This window comes from Hyposmocoma kahamanoa, unplaced genomic scaffold, assembly GCF_003589595.1.
Source record: "Hyposmocoma kahamanoa isolate Upper Pololo Valley unplaced genomic scaffold, ASM358959v1 88, whole genome shotgun sequence".
Lineage (NCBI taxonomy): Eukaryota > Metazoa > Arthropoda > Insecta > Lepidoptera > Cosmopterigidae > Hyposmocoma > Hyposmocoma kahamanoa.
In genome coordinates this window covers 14,409,402-14,433,665 of record NW_020654466.1, presented here as the reverse complement: position 1 = coordinate 14,433,665, position 24,264 = coordinate 14,409,402, and the positions used below count along the sequence as shown (strand labels likewise).

The window sequence follows — 24,264 nt, the reverse complement described above, 5'->3', positions numbered from 1 at the left end:
GCTCAAATCTAAAATGTATCCGTTGTTGTTATTTTATACTAACTGTGAAAACTTCGCTTGAAGAGTCACGATTATAGCCCGTGTGAGTAGTATCACCGCAAGGAGAGTTAGGTAGGCGGCGCCCATTGGCGGGACAGTATGGCAAGGGATCCTTCGTCATCCCTACTTGTGAGCGCACACTGTTGGCAAATATGCAGCGGTATCCTTAGGCATGCCGAAGCATACCGTCGCAACATTGCGCTCGCGTCTAGCCTCTACTCAGATCAGTCGTATGGATCAATGACTCAAAAGGACTCTTAATCTCCATACAAGAGATCGTAACTCTTGACAAAAGGTCAAAATTCCGTCCTATATCTAGATAGCGCTGATCAATAGCCTGGAAGTAGTTTATATTATCAATTAATTCCTCTTTAATATGAACTATAAGAGTCAGTTTTTTCTGTCTTACAAACTATTTTATAAATTAACACTTCCTAATATGGGTAGATGGCGCTAATCCTAAACACAATAAAAGAATAGCCAGCACTATCCACAAGTCTGTGCCATAAGCGCCATCTAGTTAATTTGTTTGTTGTCACTAGAATAGAGGTAGCTTTGATAAATTGCAGCTTGTCAGTGTAATATAAATTATAAATAGCCATTTTGTTTACAAGTATAATATCATTGGCTATTTTGGCACTCGACACGACATCTCGAGTACCAATAGGTACTAAATGCCTGGCTACGCTGTCTTGTATCGCGATACCTGCCGGTCTTGAGTTATTGGGGTCGGTATCATAATGACTATATCTAAAAATGATAGATCGCAAAATGACAACCTCTGCAGAAAGTCTATGACTTACAAGGTTTGGTAACAAAACGACTGGATATCGATTTCGATATTCGCTCCATGGTCATAACATTACACGTAATAACCTGCCGAAGCATACCGAAGGCTGCAGAGGTATTCCGGAGACTGCTGACTCGGTATCCCTAAGCTTGCCGCAGCTTTGTTTTCGTAGCTACGACCATTATCATTGAAATTTCAACTATATTTTCATAATATTAAGGTATATTTCTATTTCTCACCTAAAAATCTCCCGTGCTGTCCCGTCAGTGGGTGTCGGGCCTTATGAGTACCGTTTCATAGGCTGTAGTCGCAACTCTTATTTCCACCTTAATATTTCCAACCACCTAACATGCAACGTAGACGTTGGGGTGTATAATAATATGGAATTTTATATCTCTATACGAGATAAAAAAAAACTATCGTGTCCGTACCCCTTCACTACTAGGACCTATTAAAAATACCAACTTTATCCCATGATCTGGTTGACACCGAACACTTCCGGATCGCTGTGATTTTACCATTTATATTAAGTAATATTGTATTGTCTTTGCAGAAGCCGAGGCTCAAGTTGCGGAACCTACACACAGCTCCGCTGAAGACGTGTCTGGAGCATAGTGCTACGAAATAAACTCCATAGATCTTTATTTTAGCGGATTTGATCTGTGAGAGCTGCTGAGAAAGACTGATGCAGTCCACTAAGAACAAATTAGGAATAATTACATGACTGTTGCCATGAAACAGTTCCAATGGCAGGGGACAATGTAGTTAATACTACCTGTAAATAGGGTGTATAGTAGAAGAAGTAGAAATCGTATGATTTTGTTGCTTGTTTAATGTCACTGTAAAATGAATTGTCGTGTCTATTGTCCATAGTGATGTTTAGATGTCACAAAAATGACTGAACCAATTAGCAAGAAGTATTCCAGTATCATCGTTGACCATCTCATCTCGTCAATTTTGTCTTTCTAATTTACCTGTAGAGTATATATGGAAAAACAAACTTTACATTTTTCTTGCACATGCTTGATTTTTTTTGTGTAACTTGTTCTTATCTTGTTCTAGTATTTTGTCTTTTATTATTGCTTGTCATTGGCACAAAAGGAGGTTCTCATTCTCGCAACGTTCCAATATTATGAAGTTGAATATCGTATTGATGGCGTACACTATAATGCATGCCATCGTGGTAAAAGGATTTGCCGATCGACGTAAGGTAGTCGCCAATCGTTGCACAGGGTGCACAAGGAATGGTACGTGGGAAGCTCCTTTCTGCACACCACAAGTTGAAGATGACTAATAAACCTTAAAATCTATGTACGGACAACGGCACATCAGACTACACATTTTTGTGCTAAAATCGCCTCCAGGGCAACGTAACAAGATACGTTAATGTGTAGCTTGATGTGCTGGCGTGTGTACCTTTAATTAAATAGATATTTTATTGGGGACCTACTAGCGAGTTAAGAAGCCAGAACTCATATTTCTATTAATCAAGATCTGATAACACAAGAAATTGACATTTTACTCCAGCTAATAAAATAATCGACTATAAACCAAGTCGATCTTCGATATAGCATCAATGGTCGTATGTATGAGATCGATTGAATTATAAGCATTAAGATTCATGTTGTTACCTAACAAATTAAGACGTACCTAAATTCTCTTGTAATTACTGGCTATGAGTAACATAAATTACAATAATAGATGGCTTCAAAACTTAATTCCAAAAGTAATTTTCAATCCCAACTTTATTTCTATTTCAATAAATAAGTAATTTCTGGGTTTGTTTCGAAAATGTAAATTCTTTGTATTGTCCTGTATAAATGATGTTGTGTATATTTGTGCAGTTTACCTTTTTCGGGTAGGCGTTGCCGACGCCACTGATCGTTTCATATAGATAGCTGTCTAGGGTTAAACTGTAGGAATATCGAAAAGACTGAATTAATTTAATATTTGTTTAGATTTATTTTCTGTAAACATGGGTTTTGTGTAAATACCATTTGTATGGAATTGAAAAATAATAGTAATTTATTTTTTATAATTGCTGTTTTATTTGACTTTTTTTTAAGATAATTTTTATTTGCAAACAAATGACACGTTTAAAGTCATCGCCGAAAGTAACATGATGTTAATTAAATCGGAGGTAAAAAGGCGGAATCATTCAATATCATTATGATTAATCTTACAATATTTTTTTGTACCAACACAAAACACTTAAAATGGTAGGTGTAACAGTCATTCAATCACCTAAAGTTATACAAAAACATATAATAAAAATATCACCCTGCTACTTGACAACTTCAAATCACAAATCAAGATCATAATGTTTGCAGTGCCAGGTGTTCGTCATTTTTAACTCCTGTTCGAATTTTTTAAACCTTACATTAACTAACACAATCAACAAATCAAAACTATCAATTACAAATAATCAACGTTATATTTTTATAATTCAAACAGTAATAAAAAACCATAAAGAATCATTGAAATAAATTGTAATAATTAAAAATTAGTACAAACTAAAATGCTCAATATTTATGGCACATTATTTGTTAAGTACGAGTTAATAACTGAGATTAATCGCAACTAGGGTCTACAGATATGTCATTTTTGGACCCAGCATTTGGAATGAATTATCATAGTAACTATTTTACGCTAACAATTTGGTTCACAATTGTTTAGCTACAGCCATTAGAGGTAGATAAAAATACGTATATGCGTACTGTATACTTCTTGTCACTCTATGAGAAACGAGACATGATATTCGCAAAGCGGCTAATTATCCAGCTAAAATAAACAAATATTTAGCAGAATGTTAAGGCTTGGATAGCAAAACCCTTAAAACTAAATAATAATAAAAACTGCTGATGCAAGTTTGCATTGAAGGTCAATTGAGTTTTTAAAAGGTAAAATGTTGCTAAAATCACCCATTGAAATTCTGGTAAAGATTCTGTCAGCTGCTACTTCGTATTTGTCTTATATCTATAGTAGTTCAGGTAAGCGTAAGTAATAAATCTAATCAGGTACTGTCTTGAGAATATGTCATACTAGTAGCCGAGCTTGTATCCTCCTTTTCATCACTCTCTATTTCGGGGTACAGAGCATATCTAAGCTTCTTCGGTATTGGTTCACAGGAGCTGTAGCTACTGCTCAGAGCGCGTTTCGCCTTTGCCACGTTATTAATTACTGTGACGTCATCAGAATTATTATTCTCTTCAGAGTTCAATGTGAGTTGCTCGAACGGTCGCGTTTGATAGCTATGCATTAGTAAATGCTCAACCCTTTCAATTACTTCTGCATCCTGAAATAAGTTTACATTAACATTGCTGCATAGCGTCCCTTTTTAAAACTGTAAGATTTCTAGATAGTCTCAATAGCAATAATTAAAAGAAATAAAAACGATAAACGAAATTTGATCCGACATAATGAACACATAAAATACAACTAAATTGAGATTTGAACTTAACTGGTTCTAAATAAATTTATTGGGGGATCGATCTCAGAACCTTTCTGTATTCTGTACCCACAGCTCTGAGCCACTTAACTCTTACCTGCATCCAAGGATGATCAAGTATTTCATCAAGTGTGATCCGCCTTACCACATTGACCGTGAGCATTCTTTTCATAAGAATTTTGCCGTGTAGGCTGACATTGCGCCAATGCGCTTGGGAGAACCTGTATCGCCCGCTTAAGATCTGATCACGTAAAGACGCATCCTTGTAGTCTGTTGAAAAGGGTAAGTACCCTACAAGGCTGAAAACAAAATATATTTCATAGAAAAATGAAACAAAACACAAATTATGAAAGCATAGAAAGCCAGCTGATTTTTAAAGTGAAATTGTATCTTTGAAATTCTCTGTTTAATTTAAATTGGAATTTAGAGGGAGTAGTTTAAAACCAGGGTTTTTCTTTGTAGTGTTACTTGAAATGGTAGAAATCTACATCCGAGTATCCAAAGGCGCAAATAAAACTTTTTTCATGTTGGTGGTGATGTCACCTGTTGGGTTGTTGAGCCAATTTCAAGAATCTGGCTGCAACCTTTGCAGATATCTTATGAGTCCACATTGACTAGAATGTTGGGATTGGATTAGTGTGGTATCAGTTGAGCTCCTTGTGAAAGAGTTTGTCCAGGGAAGTACTGCCACTTTACTTATGTCTGCCGCCAAGCAGTAATGTCAGCACTACGGGTGATGGTGAAATTACAGGCACATGGGACTTGTCAACTTTAGACAGGCGTGTAGCATACCATCAGGTGCACAATTTGTTTGTCCCGTCACTTGATATTATATAAAAAAAAAACTTACCAGACAAAGAATATAACTCCCAAACTCCAAACGTCCACTTCAGGTCCATAGGATCGTTGTCCATTAGCTCTAAGTACTTCAGGTGCGAGATATAGTGGCGTGCCACACATAGTTTTCATGAAGGTGTGTTCGCCTACAAACTTGCTCAGACCGAAATCTGTAATCTTTACTATCGTCTCATCTTCTTTACCCTCCAGTAGCACATTCTCAGGCTGAATAAACAGGATTATACGTTTTTATAATAATAGCATACAATAATATCATAGGCGTTGATTTTTTTCCACTATAAACATGAATATTGGATATGAAAAATATAGTTTTATAAGCTGTGTACGAAATTTTAGATTTATGTCAATGAAAAAATTATAGCAGCCTTAAAAAGGATAAGGTAAAATTGGGCTGTCTTTTATATATACATATATATATATATAGTCATATAACTAACCACGAAAATAATTACAGGCTGATTTGTAAAGCGTCGAGCATACTTACTTTAAGGTCTCTGTGTGTGATACCCTGAGAGTGTAAATATTTAACGGCTAGCACCATCTGTCTGAATAAGAACCGAGTCAGTCTCTCCGACAAGTTCCCCTGCTTGGTAATACGGTCAAATAGCTCTCCGCCTTGCATCAGCTCGAGGACTAAAAATACTGCTTCGCGCGAGTCATATACTTCTTCAGTTGCCACTATGCATGGCTGTGGTAACAGAAAATTAAGGTATTAGAGTTCTAAACTTAATCTAACACCTGAATATTTAAAAAAAAATCTATACAACTCAATTATTCCAAATTTTTTGTCTGAAATGTTGAGATTAGACTTACAAAAATCTATAAAGCTAGTGTACCTATATCATCTTTATGTCGACATTGTCAACAGAGTATACTTACATGTCTCAAACTCTTCATAATATTGACTTCGTTCATAATTTTTTGAGGGTCATTCAAATTGTTTACTTGCCCATTTGTCAGTCTACTTTTCTTGATTATTTTCATTGCGTGTTTAGTGCATTTTATCTGGGGGACAAATATAGATGTAATTATCTCATCCGAAATTATAGGCATAATTTTCAGGTTAGGTGTCCCTACCTAATTTCGGTGGCAATATATATTTTGGTTTATTACACTCGAATATGAAATAATTTAATTATTTATACATTTTAGGAAGTTTCACACATAATACAATTATAGTATACTTAAATATGACTAATCCAATGCCATTAACGAATTCTCATAATACTTGTAAGTAACAATAGTAAGCGGCATAGAGTTGCATTTAAGTCTTAAGTGTCAAGCTTGATGTGCTCTTGACTGTATTATTAATGCCAATGACAGCTATTGTTACCTTGTTATAAACAAGCTTCACCACTCCACAAGCACCTTGTCCCAGTGTCCTAGAGATGTAATATTTCCTTGAAATCTCCTTAGGCACTTGGTCTTGCTCATTTTTAAGCAAATCTTTGAATATGAAAACTGAAATAAGAAACCATTATTAAATATTTATAAAATAATAGTTTATATTAAAGAAAATTTGAATAAAATTCACATACCTTATTATGAAAAAAGAAAAACAAAAAAAGAAAGAAAACAAAAAATACTTTTCATTGCAGGGTGAGTGACAGCAATTTCATCATTGTCATCAAGGACCCGGCTGTTGCCTTTGCCGATTTTTTCTCCATTGATAAATGTGCCATTGTAGGATAGGTCTGTTATTATGGCTGGGCTCAAGGGCTCCCTGCAAAAGGACATTTATCCAAATGACTCTGCTCCACCATACACGTAAAGTGCATAACGCTAAAAAGTAGATACGGAGTTTGGAGTCTCAGGTTCATTGTTGGTTGAAATGATTTTGGAAATTCTAAAGCAATTATGTTCCAGTTGTTCTGAGCGTGTCCAGAATTTAATTACTATGGCATTGTAGTACTGGACCTATAGTTGATGATATTGGAAACCTATAGTGGAAGCGTGAAATCAGTGGTAAAAATAGTGGAGAACAATTCTTAAAGTTGAATACAGAAGCTAATAATGAGATAAGATGACTTGCTGGAATGCTATGGCACCACCTGGTATGAAAAAAGTAATGTAAAGGTACTTACGTCAAATCTCTTCTCATAACAAAATGTTGTTTGCTAACATTCCTAATAATATCTTCCTTGATGATATCTTTCTTCATTACAAATGAACAAGTTAAAGCCCTTCCTAAACTGAATTCTGGTTGAATCAAGTCTGGAAAAAATATTACAAACAAAACCTGATAATGATGTGATGCTTCTATACACCGAGTTCATCACATACTACCAGAATGACATAAGTTTAAATTAATAGCATGTGAAAAGTAACATTGGTTCACCTTTATTCTGTTCAGGCATATTACATCAAATCAGCAAAAAAGCTGTTTCCGAAACAAATGGTATTTTTACATTCTTACTTTAGCACCCCACACAGTCAAAATCATAAATAAATAATGAACAACAGCAGGCAGTGTTTCATCAACCAGAATTGAGACTTAAAATAAATTGTTCTAAATTTAGTATCATTCTGAAAAAAATATATATTTCAGAACTACATACACATATTTATTTTTGAAACACAGCACTGTGACCATGACCTGTAAAGGGCCTGACATGTCAGTTTGTTTAAAAAGACAAACATATACAATGTATATCCAAAGAAACCATTTCATTACCAATGTGTGATATATACATAAAAACCTAAGAACTAAGTTACTATAACTATTTTCTTGCGAGGGCAAGATAAATTCAGGGGATTAGTTGCCGCACTATGTAAAAAATATGACCAAGCCATATCCCAAGCTCAGCATTTATGGCAAATCCTCATTTCTAGAAAGATTAATTTCCAGTATATCATAGTATAAGCTATTTAGTTGATGGAGTATCATAGTACATCTGATATGAGATCAAAAATTGTACTGATAATTAGTATTGATTTTTAAGTATATTTTTTAAAACAATGTATATTAATTGGGCATTTATAGTCCTTACTCAACTTGACAAAAGAGCAAGCTGAAGGCTAAAAGTAGACAAACCAGTGACATAACATAGGTTACAGGCCTAAATTACTGAAGACTTCTGGCAGAGCGTGCAATGGAAGAGAATAAACTAAAAATGACATAAAATTACCCATAACAGATAATAGTAATTCTGCCCTCGGAATGAAAAATGGCACAACTGCTGTATAAAGTCCGCATAGTTGTGCCTTTTTTTGTTACGAGGGCAGAATTTCTTTTTTAATTTTTTTCATGATACCAAGTGACGGGGCGAACGAGTGGTGCAATTGTTGCAGTGCCACTAAGAGCTTCAAATCACAAAGATCTGAGGGGCACTGACTCTGCACCCATGACCCTGAAACACGAGTTGACAAGTGCCTGTAATTTCACCTGCAATTATACCTTTCAAAACCAATACGCAGTAAAGCTCACATTACTGCTTGGCGGCACAAACAGGTAAAGTGGCAGTACTTCCGTGAAATAACTCTCTCACCAGCAACTCTAGTGCCACTAAAACTTAGTAACTTTTATATTACCATGATACTCTGGTCGGCCCCGGTCAGTCTTTCGCCAGCAGCCACCGCCGATCAAAGACACTTTTGTGGAATACAGCCTTCCCCAAATAGTGGGTATGATAGACGGAGAATTATTTTGGCTCCATTCCACTTGGGAGTTTTGCGTTTGCGTCTGAGTATTCTCTGTGTCCGGGAGATCTTCCGCCATTGTATACACCAGCGAAAAACTTGGTTATGAAAGTGTTCTGAACGGCTAACATACAACAAATTAAATACAACGCCGGTTAGCCTGGAAAGATTGACGACAACACTGACATTTAAATTTTAACTTTATGGAGTTGCCAGTATTGAATAATAAATATTGCCTCTAAGATTGTGTGACATTCATTACCCTGCATTGCAGTCCGGATAGTATTTGAGCCACAGATATATATCTAGATATGTCTGTGGTGTGAGCAGTCTCCTGTTTTCGCAGCGGGCTGGCATGCAGGTAGTGAATGGGCCGTTTATGGCAAGTGCTCACGAATGTAACCTTTACACGTATGGTCTTCGGTTTCTTTTAAATCTAAACACATTTGATTTCGTTTTTCCATCGAACCAGACCGGCCCGGATCGACCAGATCTTTCGCATCGTCAATATCAGATATAACGCTACCAAAATGCTGGCGTAATTATTCTCCACAACCAGAGATGGGGCGTCGATGCGTTTTCCGTTAACGAAACGCAATCGTCCATCGTCGACGATCAACTAGTCGATCAACTACTTAAATTTGTCGACTAGTCGATCATTCAACTTCAGTTGATTTTCGTTCATAAGTCGTGTTTAACTGAATAAACTAAAGTAGCTTTTGAGAATATAAACTATGTATTTTTGGAAATTAATTCATTTCCAATGTTTAACATATTTTTTACTTACACCTATTTGTATATGAAATAAAAAATAATGTTATAAATTGTGCATTATTTAATGTTGATCTACCCTTCATACTTTCCCAGGCATAGGACTGGCTGAACATTCAGGCGTATTTAAAAGATCAACTGATTTTATCCACATGATTCTAAATCTCTTTTTTTTTCTAATTTTGTTTTTTATAATATGTAATTATCAATACGAGTTTATGTTACATATTTATATGTTTTTTATTTAAATCTTTCTTCTGGTGAATTCACATTTATAAACATAATTTCCTCCACTTTACTGGTACTCAGCCTTGTACGTCTTTCATTAATAATGAGTCCTGTTTCAGAAAACATTCGTTCACATGGAATTGATGTGGCTACTATATTACAATGTGTAACATAATTTTTTTTTAGATTGGGATATACGAATTGGTTTTCTCCACCATTCTAGTGGGCAGGATAAATTTCCCGCCTGTTCCTTCCTGGGTATAAATTCGTCAGACTGATACATACAATGATCCACTTCCTACTTGATGCCACCATCTTGTCAAAAATGTTCCAAGGACTTAAATCATCTGGGTCCGCGTAGTGGTCAGTAGAACGGTACGCGTTGCGGTATTGTTATCTTTAGTTAACACGGCAGCCATAAGTTTGCGGACTCTTTCCTTAGTCTTCATGGCCTCACTTTTATCCGCAAACCCTTTCACTTTGAATCTCGGGTCCAAGAAGGTTGTCAAAGCAAATGTGCCACTGTGTTCGATTAATCTAAAACGCTCATCTAAACCTGACTTGAGCAGAAGAACAGTATTAGAAGTGTGTGCTAATAAATCAGTTCTGTCAATTAGTTTCTGACAGGCTTCTTTAAGACAACGCGTCATTATTATGACGGAACTTCCTGTGATGTACTTTTCACCGCTCATTGAGCAAGTCGCCTCTGCAAACGGCTTTAAAATCGTGCAAATTTGTGTGTATAGTTGCCAATCTTCTGGATTGATTATTGGCAAATTTCGATCAACAAATCCCAAAATCGAACGAATGGCCTCTTCGAGCTCTACAAACCTCTTCAACATAAAATAAGTTGAATTCCATCGCGTGTCTACAGCTTGTATGAGTCTTTTTGGTTCCTTGCTATGTTGCACTAGATACTTTTGTAGCTTTTTTTTGACTTCGTCAATTTGGGACTTAATAATTTGAAGGGCATTCTACTATTAAATTAAGGCTGTGTGCGTAGCACCCAAAATGCTTCCAGCCCAATACTTCTTTCACTGCCTTCACAATGTTGGCAGCGTTGTCTGTGACCATATAATTAACTTTGTCCCGCAGTCCATAACCTCTCCACCGAAGACTGAATCTCGGTTGCAATGTTTTCGGCCGTGTTGTCCCGGAAATAAACAGCACCCTAATAACACTGTTTTTAATTTTAGATCTTGGGATAAATAATGTCCAGTGAGAGCGATGTAACTTTCTGTTTTTAAAGAAGTAAACATATCTGCTGTTAAACAAATTGTCTGCACCTCTTCATGCAACTGAACTTGAATAGAGGCGGATAATTTAGTGTAGACCTCTTGTATGATAGAGTTAGACAATGTCTTTCTGGTAGGCAGCTGATATCCGGGTATCCAACAACAAAATTTTTTGAACGCTCTCTCATCAACAATAGAAAACGGGTGAAAGCTGTCGCAGCACAGATCGAGCAAATCTAAATTAATTTGTTTTTTGTTCCAAACTAATTTTTTTATTGATAAAGGTGTCCATTAATTTTTGCCGTTTCGCACCATCATTGGCATTCTCACTAGGGCCAGTAATATTAAATAAACGTGTTTGGTAAATTACTATCCGGAGGACCTGCTGTGTCAGGCTGGTTGGTTGAACTGGTCTGTGTGGGCGGTACCTGTATCCCACTCGGGGACAGAGATGCAAAAATTGACACATGCTTTCTTCGCAAATAACTTTTCAAATTTGCGGTCGTTGATTTATAGGCCAATTTTTCTTTACATACATTGCAAATCGCTTTTCCACTGCTAGCGTCTTTTTCAAAATGATGGCACAATTCACTACGTCCTGACATCATTACCTATTTACAAAGTTTACTATTCCGACCTCTAATGTTTACATTCCATTTAAAAACAATGCATAATATACATCTGTCTGATTTGTTGAACTATGTATATACATACATACAACTAATGCTAGTATGTACTAGTCATACAATAAATTAAAATAATAATGAGCCTAACACAACTTATTAGAAGTTGCAAATGTCAATAGGTAAAAAACCGTAACCTTGCGCGCAATGTATCACATGTACTACTAAATCAAACAAGCCATATTTAAAAAAATAGGTAAACGAAACAAGCATCCCCGTATTTTCATGAGTGCGGCTATCGACGCTGTTAACACACTACAATCAAGTTTAATTCCGATAGATTCAAGCGCATTGCGTCACAACGGGCGCAACGCCTCTCTCTCGCTCTAGCGAATTAATTACACCGTCATCCTTTTTCTACATTGAATGCACTATTGCAATAATAAATAGCATAACAGACCTATCTTACTTCATCGCACGTCTTGAAATATCAACTTACAATACTGAATTAAAGTTCAAAATAATTTGTCAATGTAAGTCTACGCATAATTCGACTAAGTTCGCGCGTCGTCTCGTGGCGCTGTGCGTTGATTAACGCATGGACTCTCCGTTTAGCCGTCTACGAATTCTACTAGTTAACCGAAGAACGGTAGACCGTAGAAATATCGATTGGACGTGAACGGTTGAACGGTTGATTCGACTAGTTTGTCCATTCAACGCCCATCTCTGTCCACAACCCCTTTGAAGTGACTCCTACCTGTCAGGACGTATCTACATTGACAGTTTCCAGCTACTTGGAATAGTCCTATTTCCAGTATGAATTTCAGCTGATACATTGAATCCATGGGCAAGGGTGAAGCCAGGAAGCTTAGCAAGGACGCTAAGCTTCCTGGCTTCGCTCTTGGCCATGGAAAGGATTCCAACGTTACTTTATAGTGGTACAGTTGCTATAGCTGTGCCAAGCACAAACTCGTTCGCCAACTGGCCATTTCGATTATATTGGAAAACGTGTGAAAAGTTGGATTTTAGTATCTACATAAATGCGAGGCTGCAGAGCCTTAAACGCCGCCATAAAGTTGCCAGTTTATTTGTATTTTACAGGATGTATCATGAAGAGAGATCAATTACATGATTTAATTCCGCTTTTTCTTTTCCATTACCGGGCGAATGGACGAGACTGGGGTTCTACCCTCATATTGTGAATTCACTCGAATTTGTTTGCTTCTACAATATGGCGTGCGGCTATGGATATGAATTCATCCCTGAATATTATAACTCAGGCCTTTTTTAGGCGAGAGCGAATAATAAGTACCTACCTATCATATTTGGGTGCTTGCTCCATCATTGACTTCATCGTCACATTTTCATCGAGATGGATGTCGCATGCGCACTTATTTCTAAAAAAGTTTATACAACGAAAATTATAAAAATAACGTAATTATCTTGACACATTCGACAAATTGAACCATTAATATCTACCTCGTGAAAGATTCGGTCTGGGCTGTTTATTTGAATGCAATGTTGACGAAACGTCTTGGCGTTTTGCCTCCAAATCCTCCTTTCTTACGTTGTTTTTAACTAGACAATCCTCAACGTTACAAATAATTTCGTCACTCGGAACACGACAAGGAGCCACAGCGAAATTCAAAAGCGAAACAACATAGGAAAGGAGGATTTGGAGGCAATACTCCAAGACGTTTCGTCAATATTGCGTTCATTAATAACCAATTTGACTTTACGGTTAGACGATATATGTGATACAAGGTCAAAAAAAGCACGTCATGTTTGTCAAGGTGTCGATTAATAGGCGGAGGATGCAATGACGCATTATAAACGGCTTACGTAAAATATACTACTAATCAAAGTGGACCAAAGTCACATGTCATTCCATGCTTTGATTCAATTAAAAGTTTGCTCGGCTTATCTTTTTTCTGGAAATCCACGAACGACTCATGCTCATAATGATTTGGAATAAAATACTATTTTAAATTCTATATGTAGCTGCTTATCGCTTTGTGTTAACCCATTAACAATAATGAGTATTAAAAATATATGTAAGTATGAAAAATGTTAATACAAATACAGTGTAGGTATGTATATGTTTTTGGTAAATAAAGACTATTATTTATTGATTAAATAACTTCTTACAGAGAAAGAATAACAATGGTATGAAACTGATACGTTATTCTACTTTATAAACTATTGACTTACAATTATATATAAACCGACAATTGTTTAGCGCACTTTCGAAAGAACTATCGGAAACCTGTTTTGATTAAAATAAAACATTTGCAATTTTACATCCTTTTTTGGTTGACATTTATATTTTCAATGTAAGTATTTTTTAATTTAGAACGAAATACGAAATAATTATGACAATTTGAATTAAGTATCTAATAATGAAATATATATTGACACAGTTTCAGAATTGAGAAGTCAAGTATCGCTTTATACTTAGGTACGAGCTTGAAGCTTACGAGTAATTATAGAAGTAAAACCTTTTGATAGAGCACTCGCTTTCTAAAGTTTATTCCAGGGCCCTTGAAGATAAACTCTGGGTAGAGCAACCACATCATGACAGTAATTTTGTAAGGGTACATAGGTCCACAGGCGAAAGGCAGCCTTAGCTAACTGACTCTCAAATAAATAGTGTATTATTTATGTAACTGACCGGCTTCAGCATTACGCATAATGTAACGGTGACTGGGGATCTAATAAAAATCTACAGAGTATAATTTAGACTCTTGCATCAAACAGTAACAATTTTTCCATATTTAGAATAAAATTGAATAGTAAGGTATCATTATGTAAGCAGCAAAAAAAAACTAAGGCTTCATTTTATGAGTTTTGGCTTTATTCTATCTATCTAATTTAAGCCAAGACAGGAACAGGAACTGATTTCTTCAACGTAATAAATATAAACTAAGGAACAATGAAACCGCATAAAATATCAAAGTCATGAAAACAATTTTATTTTTTAGATTGTAAATGTAGTGGGTTGAATTTTGATCATCCATCACATTCGTTTAGGCTTAAATTATTTTCTTCATAGCTAAATATATATTATAGTAAATAAAGTATATTCGTGAGTAGACAGTGCCTTGTCGTAGTAGTATTTTGACTTTTTGTGTTCGCAGGTGCCTTTCTGGATATAACAGACAGGATATAAATATGTGGTCCGTGATATAAACACTTTTGTACGAAATAACCATAAAATATATATGTTTTTAAATATCTACAATCAGTTGCCAGATTGTAAGTAGCTTAATTAAGATGCACACGAAAAGAAAGAGAATTATTAGAGCGACAAATAATAATGTAACTCCTTTTTTGTAATGATGATAATTTCTTACGAGTAAAACGAGAAGAATGGTAGCTAAAGTGAGATAAACTGTTTTTTTTTTCTTGTTAGTATAGAAAAAGAGCTGACAAGGAGCGATCGTGAGATAGATTGAGAATATTATCTGATTTAAATATTTATTTTGTTCTTTAAATGTAAATTAATCGTATTTAAGAATACGCAGACGGCGGTCAAGGTGGAATTTTATAATAAATAAATAAACAAATATTTTTGTACGTACAACTCTAAAAAGTTATTAAAGTTTAAAGAATCCATATAAAGTGCTAACAATTAGGTGATACATGTAATTTTAGAGTTATCAGTTTACATCAGAAGAATAAAAAAACAAACCAAGAAGACAATCTAATAGTCTCTTTGATTTTTTAAAGTGCATAAATTTCCCCGGAGTTTACTTTTTAAACGATTTAAAAAATATACTTTCCCGTACTAAAACATATATATAATTCTGTCCAAATATAAGCACTCGTTATGTCAGCATCGTCGCCTATCAACGTAGAAATTTATTTTCATTTTATAAATGAAATGGCCAGTAATAGTTTCAAGGTTTCAGAAAATAATAATCTACATTATAACTTGGAAGAAGCACTAAATTTAATTTTTTTAAATTAATTTTTAATTATATTTGTCATAACGTTATAGAGATAGAAGTCACAAATACGTATGGTATGAGGTCATATAATTTCGATATCACAGCTCTGGTTTTTAAATTTCCTATACAACTTAATGTATGCAACGCTGGATTACGCTTTCCTAGTAATTTGGTGAACACGTCGTGTAATTGAGGGTAATCATTTAAAGGTTTAACAAGAGTTTAGTTTTGTTTAGTATTTTTTAAAACATGCTTTATGGATTAATCTTGTAAATTAGTTTAGGTGTTTATGAACGTAGTTAATTTACGAGTTAGAACTTTATCGTTACCTACGACGGGAAGTAGCTCTATGCAGTATTGATTCTAATAATAAGCATACTTCATGAGTTGTGTGCTTCAGTACAAGTTTTTAATAAAACTAAAGCACTGTTAGGGTATGCTGTTGATAAAACATATATTTCCAAACCTTGCGAAACCATCTGCTATAAGTGTATAATTGTACTTCGACGTCAACTTAGACCCGGCGCCCATAGTTGGGACAACTCGGTAGGTGATCCTTCGGCAACCCTACATGCAAGCGCACAATGATGGCAATTATGCCGCGGTATCCTTAAACATACGGCGCTGCATCATTAAGGCATGCCGTAGCATTGCGTCACTACAGCGTGCTCGCGCTTGGCTTCTCTTCAGATCTCTTCCTCCCTTTGCCCCGCATACTCGTATAGTCTTGGCGTCCCGAAGCTTGCCAAAGCCTCCCAAAGGCTGCCAAGGCATTCCGGAGGTGGCCGGCCCAGCATGCAGCAGCTTTTTTTATTACGATCAATATCATTGAAATTACAGCTATACTATCATAACTTTAAGGTATATTACCTTACGTCACCTAAATATCCTTTGCCGAGCCGTTCTGTCCGCCATTATATTTACTGTGTATCACGCGCCCGTACGCGGTAAATGTCGAACGGCGCCTGCACGAGTACACCGAGACGCGGTAACGATCCTTTCCCGCTCCTGTTCAAACCATGTCAATCAAGAAGCGCTCATTGGAACTCGGTAAGCTTTCGGTACTGCATGTACCGCAGCGCTACCACACCGACAAGTCTGGAAACGGCCTAAGTGTGACTCCAAAAGTGGTGCACACGTGTCACAGTCGCTCGGCTGCAGCGCCACTGTGGTGCCACTGTAGCGCTTCTTATTCTTCTTCAAGTGCCTCTCCATTACTTCAGTAATGTAATGTAATGTAGTAAGTAGGTCGGCAGTCAGTTTTCAGTCACTCAGAGCTAGCCTGAATAATTGGTCCACTTCCTGATGTTACGAAGCCATGACATTTTTTTCTTCCAACCTTCTATTTTCCAGCAACTTAGCCCATCATTAAGGTGTGTAATAGATGGTATCTGTTATGTCGCAGTACATGCCCCATATAGGCAACCTTCCGCTGCTTGACAGTGAGGATCAGCTCCACCTTCTTCTCCATACACATTAAGGACCTCGACATGCGTGACCCTGTCCGTCCAATTGATACGGAATATTCTACGATAGCACCACATTTCGAACGCTTCAAGTTTCTTCCTGAGGTCTCCTTTTATGGTCCACGATTTGCATCCATAAAGAATAACTGGCCAGATGTAGCACTGCAAGAGCGCAGCGCTTCTATGAGCGTCTAATTTGAAGATGCAATAAATGCTGAATCTGACACTTTTTTCGTGAGTGAGCGTGACGTTCGCGATCTTACTTAACTTTCAATAGCGCATGTTTTCCACTTATTGACGTATGCCTACCGTTTTGATATATGAAAATACAATATATGGTCACTGGTAGAACAAATCGATACAAAAAGAAACTCTTGAGAAAAGTCAGGTCAAAATGTACACTGCTAACACCAAAAATCAATAGCTGAAAAATTGCTTTATACAGCAGTAAACATTACAATGAACTTATTAAATTAAAATTATCTGTCGAGTAAAGATTTTCAAGTCAAGTTTTGGTCAATATTAATTAGGAGCCTCTTTGTACAGTTACGATTAAAACCCTAAGTAGGTATGAACTGTACTAGATTTATTTTACCAGTATAACGTTTACTTTGATCGTCACATGATCAGCAATTATTCTAAGTTGATTGTACCTCACGTTAGATTTTACACGTGCCATCTCAAAAGCTAATTTTGAAGTAATAGGTAACAGTTTTGTCATTTTCCCAGCGGGGATCGGTCGCGACATCGCAATCATTTTTATTTACTTCGAATTGCCTCTCTATATGACGCATTCATTGCTTTTTAATGCTGTTTACGTGGATTAACGTGCCACGTCACTACTCGTCTCCAATACAATTTGGTCGAAGTAAAATGTACTTATATATGTATTATATTATGGTGTAAAAAACGCTCTTAAAATATCCGCACCTAATATACTAAGTAAGCACTTTGTACATATGGGAACGGAAGGCCTGCTGTATCTTCAAACTTTACACAAATTATTCAAAGCATTTGCTTTCATGCAAAGAATTTGCAGTCGAGTTTTTAATTTTAATATTCTCACTGCAATTTAAACAGGAGTCGCTACTTCACTGCAATTTTGTTCACATTCTTTAATTTTAAAGCTGTTCGCGTATGCGCTTGAATTTACCGCTCCTTTTTTGTTCAGTTGCAATTTTAAAATCGTACACTTTAATTTTCAACGATTATGTTTTAAATTTAATTCCAGTTTGTGATTCTTTTTGAAACGTGGTTGTTTAAACATATGAGAAAGTATTTTATTTTGCTTAATTTTGCAATATTACATTTATATTATTATTCGACGGTAATGTAAATCTTTTAATCACTTTTATTTGATTTATGTGTTTGCTTTAATTTTCACTTCAAAATTAGATAATCATCTCACTAAATTTGCTTTTAAAATAAATGGTTTCATTTGCACATAGTTAAATAAAAGTTTACAAACTTTTAAGTTATGTTTTTAAAAAGTTTATGTTTGGTACAGAACAATTCCAGTTAAGGGAACTGACTCCTGCAGTTGTACAAGAGTCTAACTCCACAAATCGCTAGGTACATTTAGGTATTTTACATGCTGACTTAATACGGAATAAAAAACAACATTCTCTTGAAAACACGGGTTTCACTATGCCATATTGAAAAACTGTCTTATTTATATGTGTCATTAAATATAAATAAGATAGTTTTTCGCCATGGCAAAGAGTGTAATATTTTTTGCCTTAGTTACTTACTTAAGTACTTAGGCTACGCAAGCTGTGTAAATTCATAATGATGATGATGACATGACGGCATACCTAATCTACAGTGCAAGAGTAGACATTTTCTACTTTGTGCACAGAAGCTGCAGCTTTTACATAAAAAAAATGAAGGAAAGAAAGAAGATTTCGTTAGATTACCACAAAACATTGTACGGGGAAATGTTCATGTTTTGATTTTTGTTGCCTGTGCCTATTAGCATACCACACGCCATATAAATATAATATAACACCGCACCTGACCATTATTTGTATTTCGGGCACCACAGGAAAGCCGCCACCTATAGTTTGTCGTCCATTAACGCTTCATCACCAGAGCAGCGCCCGATCATTACCCGATCAACACGGTCGTCTCAATTTCCACCGTTAAGAATATTGATCACTCGCCATCCACAACAAAAATACGCACCCTTGGTGTATAAGGCCATATATGTAAAATTACAACTTTTTAAAACATAGGTTTAAACGTTCTATGTACAGAATTAGTCGATAACTATTTATGCTTAAATAGGAGAGTTATAATATTTCACATATATATTCGTATTGATTTTATGACTTTCATATGACAAAAGCACTTTTGACGTGTTACCACATGTGCCTTCATTATACTAAAACGCGGTCCTGTCTGTTTACTGCTAAAAGGAGTCAATTTGATCTGACTCCCACTTTTCGGGGTATATATGTCTCTCTTACCGACAGCCTAGATCTCCTTGGCATAACATTGTGCGCAACCCTTAACTTTGGCGCTTATATTGATTGTAAAGCACAAATGGCAGCTATAAAACAGGGTATCCTTAATAGGGTTAAGCGATATTTCACGCCTGGACAGTTCTTATCTTTATACAAAGCACAACTACGATCTTGTATGGAATAAACTAAGCGCTTTTCATTATCTTTTATTATGCGCACTGCCTAGGAATGGAATTTCCTGCCTGCGTCTGTATTTCCGAATTCATACAACCCGGGTATCTTGAAGGTGCGACTGAATAGGCATCTTCTGGGCAAACTCGTTCCATCGTAGATCCTATCTTTGCTCCAGAGCTAGGTAGTGGTCAAAAGCAAGTCCATTTAATTTAAAAAAAACCAAGGTCACCAATAATGCTTATACGCCAGCTATATTCGTTGATGTCTTATGTACTGGAGTAATTGTTAGCCATTGTTAAAGTATACGTTTTGAAAATGAAACTATTTTTTCGGATCTAAATTGCGTATATTAGTTTTCTTGTATTTATTTTGGTCACCCGTGAGCATGGGACCCGTAAAAGACCCGTTTTGTTTCCAAGTTTCATTTCCTATGCGTAACAATCACTAAAATCTAAGAACTCGATAAGTATACGTTTTGTTTAGATGCTCGGCAGGATACGTAGCTGCGTGGAATAAGCAAACCAGAGGTTTTAATTATATTGTATGGGTGACGCACCTTCCCCGTAGCGTCCACCTTTCGTTCACTATTTTCACTGTGATCTATAAAATATACTGTAAAGCGTACAACTTAAAGTCCGTTGTTGAATGAAATGCACTGCTACTCCATCGCTGAGCCGTTAAATGGGCCATAATCTTAACAACCATTATTGAAATAGCTCGCTGGCAGAATTTCAAAGGATACATATTCGCTGCACAAATCAATTTAGCTTAGTTCAGCGAATATGAAATAAGTATAGATAAAATTTATATGAAATAAAAAATACACACACACTCATAGCCCCACACTAGGCACACCCTGTATCGCGGGTGCCATGGACACCTACAGGGTAGGCAACCACAAATTACACCCAAACTCACGAGAGAAATAAATGTAGTCCATACAAATATTGTCTCCCGGGCCGGGAAACAAACTGTGATTTTGCAGTGGATTATATACGAGGTTATTATTGAAATGCATGTAAAACAAGGATGTATGGTTATGTCAAACAAGTGTGTAAGATACTGAGAGGCATTTCCTGCAAAATTTCGTGTACTCCGTTATTAGAAAAAGTAACCTACATTAATATAGATTTATATCATCTCAAGGTCACTCGGCAATGTCGCGGCATTCATATAACAAATGGAAGACCCAAAGCAACATTTTACTGACAACTTCTCTTTTGTAGTTTTCAAAAACAAATCCCGCTACGTACCAGCAAGCACCGTAATATCTATGTCTGTATTTTTAAAGCTTTATTAATGTCGTTACTTATCTGAAATTACACTCGCTGTATGTGACTTTTATGGAGAGTCTAACAATATGAACTTGATGCATTAAGTCTGAATAAATATGTTAATTTAAAAGACAATGTGAAATTTTTCTTCTTTCCGCAATCTCGCGCAAAAATATTGCCTAATTTAATACCCGTGGGAATGCTGCTCAATCTATTTGGAGAATATTCACCAAGGTGAAGTGACGGGCTCATGGGACTTGTTAACTCATGTCTCAAGGTGACGGGCTCATTGACAATGCCCCTCAGATCTTTGCGATTTAAAGCTCTGTGTGGCACTGCCACTGTTATGGACAAGCGTATAACTTACAAACAGGCGCACGACTTATTCGTCCCATTCCTTGATATTATATAAATAAAAATTCAAATTAATGGGCACATAGCATTTAACATATTTTATTGCGTAAACTCTGTTTAAAACGCTATAGTTTGCATTAAAACATATTTAGTACATTTTGTATTTAAAAAAAAAATGTACAATTGGTAGTGTAATGTGGGGAAACTAAAATTTGATGCAATTTATAGTAATTTGATATCTAGTATCTAAAGGCTAATATAGTAAATAGGTAGCGATCTTCAAAATATTTATTGGATAACGTATATGTCCCCGTACTACGAGTTCATTTCACTATCGAGTTCTTAGGTTATTAGGTTCATTTCACTAGTTTAAAAAAAATAATCGTCCAAAATTGGCGTGAAAGGTTGGAGTACAATATATAACGTATATTCGTCAGCTCCGTTCGTCAACTGTCCATTATCGACACATCTGTTGAGGATGTGACGGCGGATTTACGATTGTACTGACAATTGTGTGACAGCTTACTCATAAAACCATGTTAGGAGTCTGGGAGCAATTGTTGGGGATTATATATTATTCAGCTCATCCTCTCATATCCAGACAGAATTCCGAACTCACAAAAACTGTACGAGTATTAAAATACTCTCCAGAAGACTTGGAGTGCTTGTGACTTTGGATGTTTAATTCAATATTTAAATATGCCATAAACGTAACAAAAACAATTTGAAGTGGCTATATCCTTCTCATCGTGCGTAAGTGTACTTGATTCTATTTTTTAAGTACGTTGAAAAAATGGACTTCTAAGTAAGTATAGAACCAATGTACGATAACGTAGTATCTACTTAAAAATTAAATTTTGACCTTTATTATGTTGTCGTTAAATCTCAGACTTAACGACAACATAACTACCGTGCTTTGATATCAAAGTAACTAAAAGCACTTGTGTTATAGAAATCGGAAACAACGAAGGTACCACAACTACCCGGATCCGAGATAATACAAAAGTAAGTTCTTTGTACATTGGTCCGGTCTGGAGTCGAACCCGCCACGGCAATTGAACCCGTGGCGAGTTCGATTCCCGGCTCGGAGATGGCGACATCTTGAAAACCAGTGTGCAAGCCAGTTCACTACAGAGGTTGTCATAAATAAAAGACAATTATATCTACGTAGTTGTCTGCAACATTCCTGTACAGGAAATTCTAGTTCGTTAACTGTCAATTATCGATACATCTGTTGAGGATGTGACGGCGGATATACGATTGTACTGATAATTGTACTGACAGTTGTTGTGACACGTATTGCATTTGTTGGAAAGAGTCTTTAAACTGTTAAAAAAGTGGTGCTCGTAGCTTTTAAACATTTAGCTTTTTTCTTCCGACACGTCGTCCATACAAAGCGAACCGTAACAAACAAGTGTCATTTATTAAAAAAAGAACAATCAGCGAACATGCCACGATAGTGCCCAGTATATTTTTTTTTATTGGAAACCGTCAAAAGAGATCATTTTTCACCCGCCACTAGTAGCTAATAACCACACACTCGTAGCTAAAATTATTGTACAAAAGTCAATGAAATGAAGTGTTTTTATACCTCTAACAATTTGGAGAATTTGATAATATTTTATATGGACTTGAAGACTTGGCGTATGCCTATTTTTATAAAAATAACAAAAGAAAAATTCGCCAAAGCTTGGTTTTCAATCTTTACCTTTTCCTTTACGGAAAGAATGAAAAAAAAATACATGGCAGGTGTCACGTGCCATATGAACTTGCGAATCGATTGCACTAGGTGTATTGCCTCGCTCATTATTTCGACTCACTAGATCAATTATCGATTATACAAAACGTAGTGCTTAAATTCTCTTTGCACTAGATGCTCGCTAGGCTTCAATTTAACGGCACCTAGATGCGAAAATATTTAAAAAAATATATTTTTAGGGCTCCGTGCTTATCTGTCTGCCATAGCGTCTTTTGTTTTAGTTTTTATGCATGAAATTTGCGTTGTAATGATAATGTAATAGTAGTGAACTCAGGATGCATAAGTTATATGCAGTTGTACGAGTACATACTTGTAACGAATTTCCATACAATTCGTGCTTCATGTAAGTGCAATAAAGTAAATTTCATTTGATATGTTTTGTTAACCGTGGGAGTCCGTTTCTGTGTAGAACACACTAGGGCAGGTACATGCCACCGCTCTACCTAGTGCTACAGCAAATTAGCATCACCGTATTCCGGATTAAAGGTTAGGGTGAGCTAACGTAATCAGATGTATATGAAAGTTAATATTTTATGTTTTCTACTATATTATTTATTTACAATTGTTGTTGGACGAGGAAGGACGCAATTTATAGCGCAACTTGGGAAACAGTGGGCTGCGATGATGAGGGCCAATATTTTCTATATTTGCAGGGTCTACGCCGTAGCACTTGCTACGCGGCTAAAAAACATAATAATGATGACACAACAGCAAAATTTTATTATTTCCCAATATTAAGTTAATTAGTTTATTCTAAATTTTTAATTAAACAAATTTTAGACAAACTTTGTCAAGTTTATTTTATTTATGTACTACATAATTATATAAATCATAATATATGTTACGCAATACTTAAGTTTTTTACATTTAAGTTGTACGGAAGTTCTCAAAGTATAGGCAATAATTCTACAAAAATATACATTGAAATAGGACTAGGATAGACATCGTGACTATTACAAATTAAATACCAGTTACACATTGGATATTTACTTTTTATATATTTATTTTAATTTATTAATACATATCGTTCCGGTTTATCGAATCTTAGAAAATACTTAATAACTAAAGACTGGATATACACCTTTGGCGAACAATACATTGACTAGAGCAAACTACTTATTTCTCAAAAAGTTAAGAATTCTTTGTGAAGAATTTATAGAAATGTACTTTTGACTCTAAATATTAATAATA

The 24,264-nt window shown here is 35.7% G+C and overlaps 2 protein-coding genes across 4 annotated transcripts in view; one reads left to right on the top strand and one right to left on the bottom strand.

Moving 5' to 3' along the window:
- LOC113235586 (protein spinster) overlaps positions 1 to 2,714 on the top strand; it is a 45,358-nt gene extending 42,644 nt beyond the window's left edge. For all 3 annotated transcript variants that reach the window (XM_026471339.1, XM_026471340.1, XM_026471338.1), the window contains one exon: positions 1,383 to 2,714. In XM_026471339.1, the coding sequence (XP_026327124.1) occupies positions 1,383 to 1,444 (62 nt within the window). In that variant the 3' untranslated portion in view covers positions 1,445 to 2,714. The remainder of the gene's footprint in view (positions 1 to 1,382) is intronic.
- Positions 2,715 to 3,015: 301 nt separating this feature from the next.
- On the bottom strand, positions 3,016 to 9,066 carry LOC113235756 (ovarian-specific serine/threonine-protein kinase Lok). The gene is made up of 9 exons (XM_026471643.1): positions 8,667 to 9,066; positions 7,220 to 7,349; positions 6,722 to 6,858; positions 6,469 to 6,596; positions 6,015 to 6,140; positions 5,620 to 5,823; positions 5,128 to 5,339; positions 4,375 to 4,576; positions 3,016 to 4,124 (listed from the first exon to the last, which is right to left on the bottom strand). Exons 1-9 carry the CDS (start codon positions 8,851 to 8,853, stop codon positions 3,843 to 3,845), a joined length of 1,608 nt encoding a protein of 535 aa, XP_026327428.1. The 5' UTR covers positions 8,854 to 9,066; the 3' UTR covers positions 3,016 to 3,842.
- Positions 9,067 to 24,264: the final 15,198 nt, after the last annotated feature.

What these genes read in the sequence shown, in the direction of transcription:
- LOC113235756 (XM_026471643.1), bottom strand. Translation starts at nt 8,853, where the DNA reads ATGGCGGAAGATCTCCCGGACACAGAGAATACTCAGACGCAAACGCAA. An exon ending in CACTCACCCTGCAATGAAAA is followed by an intron (nt 6,597 to 6,721) that starts GTATTTTTTGTT and finishes TTCTTATTTCAG; the next exon opens with TTTTCATATTCAAAGATTTG. An exon ending in GGAGTTATATTCTTTGTCTG is followed by an intron (nt 4,577 to 5,127) that starts GTAAGTTTTTTT and finishes TTTTGTTTTCAG; the next exon opens with CCTTGTAGGGTACTTACCCT.